General features: G+C 50.0%; 1 protein-coding gene across 1 annotated transcript in view; it reads left to right on the top strand.

The window, feature by feature from the left end:
• Positions 1-376: 376 nt before the first annotated feature.
• The window catches only part of FBXL19 (F-box and leucine rich repeat protein 19), a 44901-nt gene continuing 31315 nt past the window's right edge, over positions 377-13962 (top strand). The window contains exons 1-3 of the mRNA XM_082260802.1: positions 377-407; positions 3032-3175; positions 13301-13508. Coding sequence (XP_082116928.1) covers positions 13341-13508 — 168 coding nt within the window. The 5' untranslated portion in view covers positions 377-407; positions 3032-3175; positions 13301-13340. The remainder of the gene's footprint in view (positions 408-3031; positions 3176-13300; positions 13509-13962) is intronic.

Here is a 13962-nt window from a genome sequence, read left to right as displayed (position 1 = left end):
GTTTCCAGCTTTATACATATTAATAATAGTTTGTGTGACAATGATTATTTTATTTCCAATAACAATGACATGATGGTGATTTCCAGGGCTGAGCCCTTATCTGTGACCTTTATTTTCACATGGCCTGAACGATGCTTTAACATTACAGGTGAAGGCAGTTAGAGAGCACATGGCAAGGCGCCTGTGTGGTGACTTCCCCAATGCCGGTGTGCCCTCTTAAGCCCCGCCCCTCATTGTGTCATCGCTCGTGAGGGGAAGCACTACATTTCCCGTCATGCCCCTGGCGCGCACAGGAAGCCGCAGACTTCCTGTTCCGCCCATCTCCCATGCCGCCCCGCGCCAGTCCCTCCCCCTTGTAGTCCGGCGCGCTTCCGCCTAGCTGGGCTTGGGCGCGCGAGGCTGGCCCGGTGAGGACTGCACTTCCCGGCGTGCCCTGCGGCGGGGGTGGGCGGGCTCGGGCGGCCATGTTGGATGTGGTATTGTTATGTGTGTGAGTGTGAGGGGCAGGCAGAGCAGGGACAGGAGGGGGGGCAGCTGGTTTGGGGCCCGGTGCTGGGGCTCAGGGGCCACATATTGATTCGGGAGAGGCGGGGGGTAAGAGAGGGAGGTCTGGGGGCCACACGGTACCCACTATTCGGCGGGAGGGAGGAAGCAAGGAGGGGGCAGGGGGACTCTGGGGGTGTCCTTGCCTCCACCCCTGTATTATCTCTAGGCTGCCCCTTTATACACCCCGATTTCTGCATCTACACCCCTCATCACCCCCTTCCTGGTATCTGCCCCCCTATAGGCCTCAATTACCCCTCTTCATCCCTGCCCCCACCCCATTGGAGCCTAATTACCCCCCCTTTCCCTTATATACCCTCTTCTTCCCCCCTTTACCCTGATCTGCCCCTTTAATTACACCTCCTCCCCCCTATAGGCCTTTATTACACCTCTTCCCTATATCTGACCTCTTATAGGCCCTAATTTCCCCCTCTACCCATAGATACCCCTTTAATTACACCCATTTCCCCATAACTGCCCTCCTTTAGGCCCTAATTGCCCCTTTTCCTCATATCAGCCCCTCGTATGCCTTAATTACACCTCTGTATCTCTGCCCACATCCTAATTGTCCCCTTTCCGGTTATTTACCCCCCTTAGTTACCCTTCTTCCTCATACCTGCCCACCTATAGGCCCACATTACCCTTCTTCCTCATACCTGCTCCCACCCTATAGGCCCTCATTTCTTCTCCCCATTCCTGCCTCCCTTATAGGCTCTCATTACCCCTCTTCCCCATACCTGCCCCCCTTATAGGCTCTCATTACCCCTCTTCCCCATACCTGCCCCCCTTATAGGGCCTCAGTACCCCTCTTCCCCATACCTGCCCCCTTATAGGCTCTCATTACCCCTCTTCCCCATACCTGCCCCCCTTATAGGCCCTCAGTACCCCTCTTCCCCATACCTGCCCCCTTATAGGGCCTCAGTACCCCTCTTCCCCATACCTGCCCCCTTATAGGCTCTCATTACCCCTCTTCCCCATACCTGCCCCCTTATAGGCTCTCATTACCCCTCTTCCCCATACCTGCCCCCCTTATAGGGCCTCAGTACCCCTCTTCCCCATACCTGCCCCCTTATAGGGCCTCAGTACCCCTCTTCCCCATAACTGCCCCCCTTATAGGCCCTCATTATAGAGGGCCTAGCTACCCCCCCCCCCCAACTATCCCCTTTCCCAATACTTATACCACCCTTCCCCCCCCTTATTACCCCTTTCATTTCTGTCTCCAACTAAATGGATCCTGACTACCCCCCCAACCTTTCGCCTTATACACCCATACCCCCTTTATAACCTTTCCCATCACTGAGCCCAGCTGATATTCTTTTTATTCCCCCCATCTACTTATTATTGCAGTTTTGCCATATTCTACCCCACCATCACCTGCCCCCTTTAGCATGAGACGGCTCCACCCTTCCTCCATCTGACAGGTCCTCTTTGTAGACTGATCCATATACTGCAAGGATTTATGGTAAATCATCGTCTAACTCCGACTATCCACAAGGAACCTCTCCTATGCCTATAGCCTGATTGCCTTTATAGAATATTGGGGGGGGGGTGTCTGTATTACATTGGGGTTTCTCTTCTTGGGCCCCCCGAGGGTTGATTCTTCTCTATAGGGCCCCCTATACACTCTATGTTATACTCTTCTTCTCCCACCACGTTCCTCTGTATCGCTCTGCTCCCGTTCCTCTGTATCGCTCTGCTCCCGTTCCTCTGTATCGCTCTGCTCCCGTTCCTCTGTATCGCTCTGCTCCCGTTCCTCTGTACCGCTCTGCTCCCGTTCCTCTGTACCGCTCTGCTCCCGTTCCTCTGTACCGCTCTGCTCCGGTTCCTCTGTACCGCTCTGCTCCGGTTCCTCTGTACCGCTCTGCTCCGGTTCCTCTGTACCGCTCTGCTCCGGTTCCTCTGTACCGCTCTGCTCCGGTTCCTCTGTACCGCTCTGCTCCGGTTCCTCTGTACCGCTCTGCTCCGGTTCCTCTGTATCGCTCTGCTCCGGTTCCTCTGTATCGCTCTGCTCCGGTTCCTCTGTATCGCTCTGCTCCGGTTCCTCTGTATCGCTCTGCTCGGGTTCCTCTGTATCGCTCTGCTCGGGTTCCTCTGTATCGCTCTGCTCGGGTTCCTCTGTATCGCTCTGCTCGGGTTCCTCTGTATCGCTCTGCTCGGGTTCCTCTGTATCGCTCTGCTCGGGTTCCTCTGTATCGCTCTGCTCGGGTTCCTCTGTATCGCTCTGCTCGGGTTCCTCTGTATCGCTCTGCTCGGGTTCCTCTGTATCGCTCTGCTCGGGTTCCTCTGTATCGCTCTGCTCGGGTTCCTCTGTATCGCTCTGCTCGGGTTCCTCTGTATCGCTCTGCTCGCGTTCCTCTGTATCGCTCTGCTCGCGTTCCTCTGTATCGCTCTGCTCGGGTTCCTCTGTATCGCTCTGCTCGCGTTCCTCTGTATCGCTCTGCTCGCGTTCCTCTGTATCGCTCTGCTCACGTTCCCGGTTCTGTTCCAGGATCCCCGATCCCTCTCTGCGAAGCTGGAACTGTAAGAGGACAGAGGTCCCCCCCGGAGGGGCTCATCGGAGTGTCGCAGAGGGGAGCCGCCTTCTGATCATGATCGCACTGAGACACAGACTGGTCGGATCAGTGGAGAGCAGGTTGGTATGGGTTGTGTATGTTTCTGCTGTGTGATTGTTACATTCCTTCGCATATCATTGGATTAAATACAAAGGGGGGGGGGGGGGATTACTAAAACTGGAGGTGCAAAATCCGGTGCAGCGCTACATACAAACCAATCAGCTGCCAGGTTTTATTGCCGAAGCTGATTGGCTACCGTGTACAGCCGCACCAGATTCAGAGTGCTCCAGTTTTACTAAATCAACGCCATACAGTCAGCAGCCAAGTAGAGAAAAAAAAAATGAATTCCTGTTGCTGGGAGACTTTTCAATATATTCTTCCCTCTCTTCATCTGTGTGATCGGTATGTCACATGACCTCATTGCTGGGGCAGCAGAGAAGCCTGCAATCAGTGATGTCATAGGCCACACCTCACACAGGCATTGTACTGTTACCTTCATTTTTTTTTTTTTTTTTTTTTTTTTTCTCCAAATGTGATTGAAATTTTGTATACTGCTTGCACTTCACGTCACACATTCGCCATACAAAATTACACAGATGTGTTTTTTTTTTTTTTTTGTTTGCTTGAGATCTCACAGTTAGGAATAAGATCTCCCTGAAGTCACTGGTGACGTTCCAGGGGGTATTTCTGAAGTCCAGGCTGTGCCACCATTGCCTCCAGGGAAACCAGGAAGTGAAAGTAAAAACAAAAAGTTTAAAGAAAGCAAATGTTAGATTTCTCGTTAAGCTGCATACTGGTGTTTTATTCAAAGGGGGGAATTCCACTTGAAGTCCTGCAGTGCAAATAGGGGACCCCAAAAGTTTTTTTTTTTTTTTGTTTTGTTTTTACCCAGTATTAAAATGGTTATAAAGACAAAAAAAAACAAAAAAAACAACTTTGTCTCTAAAACCACTTTAATTCTGGGTAAAAAAAAAACAAAAACAACTTTAACTTAATGCACATGTGTCAAACACAAGGTCCGGGGGGCGAATCTGGCCCTCCAGGCCATGTCATGTGGCCCTCGCACCTCTCCTGCAGCTTCAGCATCCCCTTCTTCTCCACCCCCACCTTGTCTTCGCAGTCGGCAGCATAAAGGAGGATAGAACTCCTCCACCAGATCCTGCATTTCTCCCTGCAGCCACAGAGAGGCTCATATTGGCCTCCTTCCTTTATCAGCAGTAATGAGCCTCCTTCCTTTATCAGCAGTAGAGAGGAAGGTAGAACTCCTCCTAAAGATCTGGCGCCTCTCTGTGCAGCTCCCAATCGTCTGTACCTCCCCTAATGTCAGCACTCAGCAGACTCCAGCAGCTGACTCCAGCCATCCTCTGGTCCTCCTCCAGACCCTCCACTTTCTGATTCCCAGGTTTACAGTAGCACAAGCTAAGGGGGGTGCACTGTGGTGTAAGAGATGATGGAGGACTCCTAACTTCTGATGATGGTGGGGGTTCTTGAAATCTAGTCCTACAGATACAACTGGCCCTTTGAGGGCAACCATAATGCTGATATGGCCCGTGATGAAATTGAGTTTGACACCCCTGTCTTAATGCATTAAGATAAAAAACCTTCTGTGTGTAGTAGCCCCCCTAATACTTACCCGAGCCCCATCTTTATCCAGCGATGTTGCGCGAGAGACTTTGCTGTCCAGGACTCTCCCTCTTGTGTGGCTGAGACACAGCACTGGGCTCAATGGGACCCGTGTCTTGTCAATCAATGTCAGTGAGCCAATGAGGAGAGGGGGGGGGGGGGCTGGGTTGCGGCTCCATGTCTGAATTAACACACAGAGCAGCAGCTTGGCTCAGGTACCCCCAAGCAGGCTGCTTGCTGTGGGGGCAGGAGGGAGGGTCTAGGAGTGCCGGTCAGGGACCGAGAAGGAAGACTGGGGCTGCTGTGGGCAAAACCATTGCACATAGCTGGCAAGTATAACATGTTTATCATTTAAAAAAAAAAAAAAAATACTTTGATATCGCTTTAAGCTTAACTGCTGGTTCACATCTACATGGCTTCAACAGCTGACTTCATTGCTGCTTGCGACTTCATTAATAGAAGTCAATGCAAGGTACAATGAATTCAACCAAAAGTAGTGCAGGAACCTTTTGCTAGGTCGCTGTGACTTGAGTCGCACTGATTAGACCAGTTCCATTGCCGTTAATGGGGTGCGACTTGTAACTTTGAACTCAAGTCGAATGACAAGTCGCGGCAGTGTGAACCGAAACTTAAGTGGTTCTAAAGCATAAACAATTTTTACCCTAAATCATTGCTTGCATTAAGGTACAAAATGTTTTGGCAGCAGCATCCCCCTTATATTTACCTGAGCCCTCATTTGATTGATCAAGCGCTACGCACCTCTGCAGCTCTTCTTTACCCTCACTTCTTGGTCTCATTGGCTTTGGTGGAGCACCGAGAGTCATTCACTCCTATTGCTGTCAATCAAAGTCAGTGATGGGGGCGGGGCCGAGTCCCGCTGTCTGTGTCAATGGACGCAGCAGAAGCGCTCAGGAGCGAGCACACACACAGGTGCCCCCATGGGAAGCGGCTTCCAGTGGGGGCACTGGACAGAGTGGAGGAGCCAGGAGGGCGGTCGGGGGACCTGAGAAGAGGAGGTTTGCAGCTGTTCTGTGCAATGGAATTACACAGAGCAGGTAAGTATATATGTTTTGTTTTTTTAAATTACCTTTAGCCCCAGTTCACACTAGGGCGACCTGTGAGGCGACCTGGTCGCCTCACAGGTCGCCGCAGGTCGCCTCCCATAGGGAAGCTACGGACCCGTTCTAATAGGAGCGACACAAGTCGCTCCGACCTAGAAAAAGGGTCCGGAGCTTCTTTGGGGCGACCAGGAGGCGACCGCCATAGACTTCAATGTTATGAAGTCTGTGGCGGCCGCTCCGAGGTCGCGGCGCGCTGCTCGCACCGCGATCTCGGAGGTCGCCCCTGAAAGTAGCGTCGCGCCAGTGTGAACCGGCGCTTACAATCTCTTTTAAGGCTTTTAAAATATCTGTTCAAAAAATAAACGAATAAAAGCATATATTTTTGCAGTTAAAAAAAATGTGCATTTTTTTTTTTTTTCTGGAGACTGCAGAGCATTGCACCCATGTTGTGTAATGTCAGGCTCCTGCACAATCTCAGTACGGCTGTCTGTCTGCATCTCCCGTATGGGCAGACAGTTACTGGAGAGCAGGAAGATCCATGAACTTTGAGATAGAGGAGCCTCAAATGCAGTCTCTCTGACTTTGTCAAGGGGCCACACATTTACTAAAAATATACAAAATTCTGTCTGAGACTGCAGACTGGTAACAGGAGATGGTTGGAGACTGGAGGCGCAATACACGAGAGTGCTGGAGATCACTTCTATTACAATCAAAGCTGTTTATCCTAACAACTCCATTATAAAAGATCAGGTGGCACAGAGGAAATAAGATGGCATGAAAGAACCACCAGACCATTAACCACTTCAGCTCCGGAAGGTTTTACCCCCTTAATGACGGGGCCATTTCTTTGCGATTCAGCATTGCGGTTGCTTTAACTGACAATTGCGCGGTCATGCAACGCTGTACCCAAATGAAAATGACTGATTTTTTTTTCCCACAAATAGAGCTTTCTTTTGGTGGTTTTGTGCGGTTTTTAGATTTTGCGCTATAAACAAAAAATGAACGACAATTCTGAAAAAAACGCCATATTTTTTACTTTCTGCTATAAAACATTCCCAATAAAAAAAATTTAAAAAATCTATTTTTTTTTTTATAATTTTAGGCCAATTTGTATTCTGCTGGCTACATATTTTTGGTAAAAAAAAAATCCCAAAGAGTGTATATTGATTTGCGCAAAACTTACAGCGTTTACAAACTACGGGATAGATTTATGGACTTTTTATTTATTCATTTTTTTTTTTATTAGTAATGGCGGTGATCAGCGATTTTTTTTTTTTTTTTTTTTTTTTTTTTTTTTTTTTTTTTTTTTTTCCGGGACTGCAAAATTGCGGCGGACAGATCGGACACCTAACTGACATTTTTTGGGGACCAGTGACATTACTACAGTAATCAGTGCTAAATAATATGCAGTTACTGTATAAATGACACTGGCAGGGAAGGGGTTAACACTGGGGGTGATCAAGGGGTTAAATGTGTTCCCTATTGTGCTTACTAACTGTGTGGGGGGATGGGTTGGACAGAGGCAGAGAGAGATCGGTGATTCAGCTTAGCTGAGGTGCCGCAGCTCTGTCTGAATGGATATGCAGAGCAGTGGCTCTGCTCGCAGGGGTGTCAAACTGGCGGCCCTTCGGCTGTTGTGGAGCTACAAATCCCATCATGCTTCTGCCTGTGGGAGTCATGCTTGTAACGGTCAGCCTTGCAATGCCTCATGGGACTTGTAGTTCCCGCAACGGCCATCAGCTTGACACCTGAGCCCGGGAATCTAGGGCAGTGATGGTGAATTTTGGCACCCCAGATGTTATGGAACTACATTTCCCATGATGTTCATGCACTCTGCAGTGTAGTTGAGCATCATAGGAAATGTAGTTCCAAAACATCTGGGGTGCCAAGGTTCTCCATCAGTGGTCTAGGGGCTCTTGGAAGGAGGGAGGGTCCAGGAACGCCGGTGAGGGACCGGAGAAGAGGAGGATCAGAGCTGCTCTGTGCAAATCCATTACAAAGAGCAGGTAAACATAACGTGTTTGTTACTTTTTTAAGAATAAAACCTTTCCTTTAATATCACTTTAACTTTTAGAAGCCAGTCTGAAGAATATTTTTTCCTTCAGTGGCTGGAGTAAAGCACCAGAACAGACCTCTGTCTGCAGGGTGCCCTGAGGGCTGCGTGGTAAGTGCCGTGGGGTTGTAGGTTACTGTAGGTGTTGGTGTCATAAATAGCTGCAACATATCTTTGCTGTGTTAAAAAAAAAAAAAGACCCCCCCCCTCCCCCCCGGCATGTTTTTTGTCCTTTTTGTTCATGTGCAGAAAAAAACAGGTAATGACCACAGCATGGTTTTAGGTAAGGATGGGGGATGGGAGAAGTAGTCAATTAGTTGTTATTGCTGGGTCCTTATTGGAGAGATTCACCCTCACTTCCTGCCCAGGTGACCACAAATCTTTACCCAAAACCAATAAAAAAAAAAAACTATGTCTGCACAGAAACCTGTGCTGAGAGATGAGGCTGCTATTGCTGACCACCTTGTGAAAGTGCTGGGTGCTTGGCAGCAATGCTGAACCCCTGGCTTTAGCACTTGCAGTATTAGAACCTGGTTCACACCGGTGCAGCTTTAAAATCTCGCTACCTCAGCACGATTTCAAAGATCAGTTCAATTTATAGCTCCACTTTCATTGCGACTTCATTTGAAGTCTATGCAAGTCGCAATGAAATCGGGGCGGGGGGGGGGGGGTGCGGGAACTTTTTGCAAAGTCATTGCAATTTGAACTGTTTCATTTCTGACTAAAGTCTCACTAAGGTCAGGATTTTTTTTCTGGGTCAGTGACTCTGTAGCAAGGCAAGATGTAGTTAGTAGACGCAATAATTTTTGCGCAAACCAATCAAAATACGTTTATTTAGATTTTTATTTATTTTTATTTTTTTACCAAAAATATGTAGCAGAAAACAAATTGGCCTAAAATATTAAAATGATTTTTTTACATTTTTTTTTTTTGAGAATTTCATATAAAAAAAAAAGTCAAAAAATTGTCGCTCTTTGTTTGTTTATAGCGCAAAAAATAAAAATCGCAGAGGTGATCAAATGCCACCAAAAGAAAGCTCTGTTTGTGGGAAAAAAAGGACATCAATTTTATTTGGGTACAGCGTCGCACGACCGCGCAATTGTCCGTTAAATTCATGCAGTGCCGAATCGCAAAATAGGGCCTGGTCATTGAGCAGCCAAATCCTCCGGGGCTAAAGTGGTTAACTGCCAGGATGACAGCCAGGCAGGCAGGCAGGATTTTCAGAGAGGGAGATCAGCAGTGGCGCGGTCTGTTGTCTCATGATGGATTTCAGTTTTCTCATGAATCACAGTCCAGTTGTTTTCATCTTCAGTGTAAAGCTTGTGGTTTTTCTGCAGGGGTTTTTTTTTTTTTTTTTTTTCATTACTATTTTTATGAACCGATTGGACTATTAATGTACTTTAGCAATAAAATATTTCTTTTTGTTTCAGTTGTAATTGTTTGTTAGGATTGCTCATCCTTCTCTGGTGTCTTGCCAGGCGTGGCGGCCATTGAACAATTCCATCTTAAATATAGATGTGAAATCTTACAAGCAGTAGAAGTAGGTCATCCTAGGAATTCCCCTGGTATAGGTTTTGTCCCAGTTAAAGTGAAACTATCCAGATTCATGATCAGCAAAAAAAATAAATAAATTACGAGTACTAAATGAACAATCTGCAAAGTTTTTTTGATCCCTTTTATTCTCTACTCACAGCTTAAAGCGTTATGAAACCATCCATGTACAAGAATTGAATAAATGTAACGGCATATGTTACATCATTGATTCCTTTCCCAGGACTTTGTTGCTTTGGAAGGTCTCCCTGGAGGCCCTGTGTAGCCACCCAGATATGCATGCTCTGGAGACTTGTGTGCTCTTGTGCCACGCCCCCTGGTGGGAGAGGCGCGTGCGCTCTTGTGCCACGCCCCCTGGTGGGAGAGGCGCGTGCGCTCTTGTGCCACGCCCCCTGGTGGGAGAGGCGCGTGCGCTCTTGTGCCACGCCCCCTGGTGGGAGAGGCGCGTGCGCTCTTGTGCCACGCCCCCTGGTGGGAGAGGCGCGTGCGCTCTTGTGCCACGCCCCCTGGTGGGAGAGGCGCGTGCGCTCTTGTGCCACGCCCCCTGGTGGGAGAGGCGCGTGCGCTCTTGTGCCACGCCCCCTGGTGGGAGAGGCGCATGTGCTCTTGTGCCACGCCCCCTGGTGGGAGAGGCGCATGTGCTCTTGTCCCGTGCCCCTCTGGCGCGAGAGGCGCGTGTGCTCTTGTGCCGTGCCCCCGGGTGGGAGAGGCGCGTGCGCTCTTGTGCCGTGCCCCCGGGTGGGGGAGGCGTGTGCGCTCTTGTGCCGTGCCCCCGGGTGGGGGAGGCGCGTGCGCTCTTGTGCCGCGCCCCCTGGAGGGAGAGGCGCGTGCGCTCTTGTGCTGCGCCCCCTGGTGGGAGAGGCGCGTGCGCTCTTGTGCTGCGCCCCCTGGTGGGAGAGGCGCGTGCGCTCTTGTGCTGCGCCCCCTGGTGGGAGAGGCGCGTGCGCTCTTGTGCTGCGCCCCCTGGTGGGAGAGGCGCGTGCGCTCTTGTGCCGTGCCCCCGGGTGGGAGAGGCGCGTGCGCTCTTGTGCCGTGCCCCCGGGTGGGAGAGGCGCGTGCGCTCTTGTGCCGTGCCCCTGGGTGGGAGAGGCGCGTGCGCTCTTGTGCCACGCCCCCTGGTGGGAGAGGCGCATGTGCTCTTGTCCCGTGCCCCTCTGGCGCAAGAGGCGCGTGTGCTCTTGTGCCGTGCCCCCGGGTGGGAGAGGCGCGTGCGCTCTTGTGCCGTGCCCCCGGGTGGGGGAGGCGTGTGCGCTCTTGTGCCATGCCCCCGGGTGGGGGAGGCGCGTGCGCTCTTGTGCCGTGCCCCTGGGTGGGAGAGGCGCGTGCGCTCTTGTGCCGTGCCCCTGGGTGGGAGAGGCGCGTGCGCTCTTGTGCTGTGCCCCCGGGTGGTTGAGGCGCGTGCGCTGTTGTGCCGTGCCCCCGGGTGGGAGAGGCGCGTGCGCTCTTGTGCCACGGGAGGAAGGGAGGATTTGTGAACTCTGGTGCTGTGCCCATGTGCGCTCAGCCTTAAAGTAAGACAAAGCAGTAAAAGTGGTCCTAAAGGCAACATTTTTTTACCTTATTGCATTCTCTGCATTAAGGTAAAAAAAACTTAATAGCAATTCCCCCCCCCCCCCTTAAACATTTACCTGAACCCGATCTCCATTCAACGCTGTCCTGTCTGCAGCAGCTCTTCTCTCTCCCCTCTCTGACTTGGTTGAGAGCAACGGGAGCCATTGGCTCCTGCTGCTGTCAGTCCAATCCTGTGAGTGGGGGCGGGGCCCGAGCTGCGCTATATGTGTCTAAAGACACACAAAGCCCAGCTCAGGATTGAGCCTGCACGTCCCCCCCCCCCCCCCCCCCCATAGCAAGCAGTTTGCTATTGGAGGAGCGGATAGCACTAGCGGTGGACTCGGGAAGAGGAGGATGGGGGACCGCAATGTGCAAAACCATTTCTCAGAGCAGGTAAGTATATGTATGGTATAAAAAAAAAAAAAAAAAAAAAAAAATGCTAACCTTTTTACAATCGCTTTAAAGTGGTAGCAACTTAGCAATCTTAAGTACTTTGAAATGCATTGAAAACAAGAACTCATCAAAAATGCACTGCGTTGCGTTTCTAATGCTTCTTTTGAATCGCATTACCAATTGCGACAAAATCGCAGTTTTTTTTTTTGGCTGCCATTATCGGCGTTTTTTTTTTTTCTTTCAGCACAAAGCTGAAAACCCTATTTACGGTCAATTTTCATTGGCTGAAATTTCGGTGCATCACTAATATTTAGGGTGTAACATAAAGCGTGGTCGCATACAGCTTCCCCTAACAACCGAACCGCCCCACCCTTACCTGAATTATGGGGGGCTTCCGCCTGGAACGTTTTATTTTTAAGTGAATTCAGTGCTCCGCCCACACAGCCGCATCTTCCTGTTTGGGGGGATCGAACCTTGTGAATGACTATATTCTCATCTTGAACCGCGGTAGAACAACTATGCAGATTGTGCTGATCCCCTTTTCCTCTTCACCGCTCTATGGCTCAAGACGTGTTTCTTCTAGTGCAGGGGTGTCCAACTCCATTTCATTGCAGGCCGCAGCAGCATTATGGTTGCCCTGAAAGGGCCGGTTGCATCTATAAGACTAGAAGTCCAGAGCACCCCATCCCCCTTACATCAGATGTCAGGAGCCCTCCACCATCAGAAATCAAGAGTCCTGACTCACCCTTACATCACAGTGCACCCACCCCCACCCCTTACCTTGTGCTGTTGCTGGAAAGAAGCCTGGGGCCGAGCTGGGAAACAAAGTTCAGGGTCTGGAGAAGGACCAGAGGAGACCTGGAGTCTGCTGAATGCTGAGACCAACGCTGTATCTTGGCCTAGGCCAACAAGGCCTAGGGCGGCACTTTCCAGGGGGGGCGTCACCAAAAAATGCTCCTGGGTCTTATAAGGGTGGACTGGGTCGGGAGTAAAATCTGTCTGGCGCCCCCAAAAAGCCTCATATCATACATGGGAGGTCAGTGTATATATAATATTTGGGGGTCATAGTATATAGAATACAATGGGGGTCAATGTGTATATATAATACAATGGGGGTCAGTGTATATATATAATATATTGGGTGATGGGGGGGATCAGTGCACATAGGGGTCAGTGTATATATAATATATGGGGGGTCAGTGTATATTTAATACATGGGGGGGATGGGGAGGCAGTAAATAATAAATGGGGGGTCAGGGGGCCGTCCACCAGTCTGCGTGCCTGCAAGCAGAACTGAGGGCTTCAAAAATAACAAATGAAGGGGTGTATCATAAACTGGAAGGGGTGGGACAAATTTAGATGGGGGCGCCCGATTTTAGTCTTGCCTAGGGCAGCACAAAACCAAAATACACCACTGGCTGAGACCAAGGGATGTTGCGGCTGCAAAGAGGCTCAGGATCTGTAGGAGGAGTTCTGTCCTCCCCTCTGTTGCTGACTGCTGAGACAGGAAGGCAGAGACAAGCCTCTCAACTAGTGGGGGGGGGGGGGGGGGGTACCGCAGCTGCAGGAGAGATGGGACACATAAAATGGTCTGGAGGGCCTGATTTGGCCCCCAGGCCTTGTGTTTGACACCTGTGTTATAGTATGTCCTGACCTCTGTACACACCTGAGGCTTGGGGCAGCCATTGCAAGAGCCTGTACATTACACGTAGGAAGCGCTGATCTAGGGTGTAATGCTCTGCAGACTTCATTACAAAAATTATCAATTTCACATTGATCACAAGATTTGTGTTGCTGCCTTTCTTCTTTGAAAAAAAGAAAAATCTTTAATAGAACGCAGGCACGAAAGGGTTAATCAAAATGGCTGAATCAGTAACCTTACGGGCATATGGGACGTGTGTCTGCTTTTGTTCTGTCTAGTTAAAGTGGCTCTAGCTGATTTTTATTATTTCCCCAATGCTTTCTCTTTCCAGGTGTGGGTGCAGCTGAGGCATCGCGAAGCCCCAGTGGGAGATGTCGGCAAAGGGCCTGGGAGCTGCGCGGCGCAGGAGGACGCGCTGCCGAAAGTGTGAAGCCTGTGTGCGCAGCGAATGCGGCGAGTGTCACTTCTGTAAAGACATGAAGAAGTTTGGGGGTCCTGGGCGCATGAAGCAGTCTTGTCTGAAGAGGCAGTGCACAGCGGTGAGTGGGGGGGGGGGGGGGGGGGGCTAATGGCAAGTTAAAGCCAACCTATGCTTAAAATATAAAGTTAGGCTGTCTAACAGGGATTCATTAGCAGTTTTAAAGTAGAATCCCATGGTTGTTGTCACTCTAAATAGTTTGCTTGGGCTCAATCTGTCCTAATCAAACTTGTGAGAGCTGTGGCTGCTGGGTCTGCTGTAATGGACTGTTGTAGGGGGGTTGGCTACATACAGGAAGCAGCACTGTGTTCCCACAGCAGTATGGGCAGGGCTGCTGTTAGAAATCACAGGGCCCCCATACAGCCTACCTGGCAGGGCCCCCAAGAATTTATCAAGACGATATTTTCACTAAAAATACACTAATTATTAACGAACACAAACATGAGAGAACCTGTGTGAATTAGCCCTTTTTTAATTGTTTTCTACCTTTTAAAAAAAAAAAAAAAAAATGTATA

This window comes from Pelophylax lessonae (genome assembly GCF_965119305.1).
Source record: "Pelophylax lessonae genome assembly, chromosome: 6".
Classification (NCBI taxonomy): domain Eukaryota; kingdom Metazoa; phylum Chordata; class Amphibia; order Anura; family Ranidae; genus Pelophylax; species Pelophylax lessonae.
This window is presented reverse-complemented; position numbering and strand designations above follow the sequence as displayed.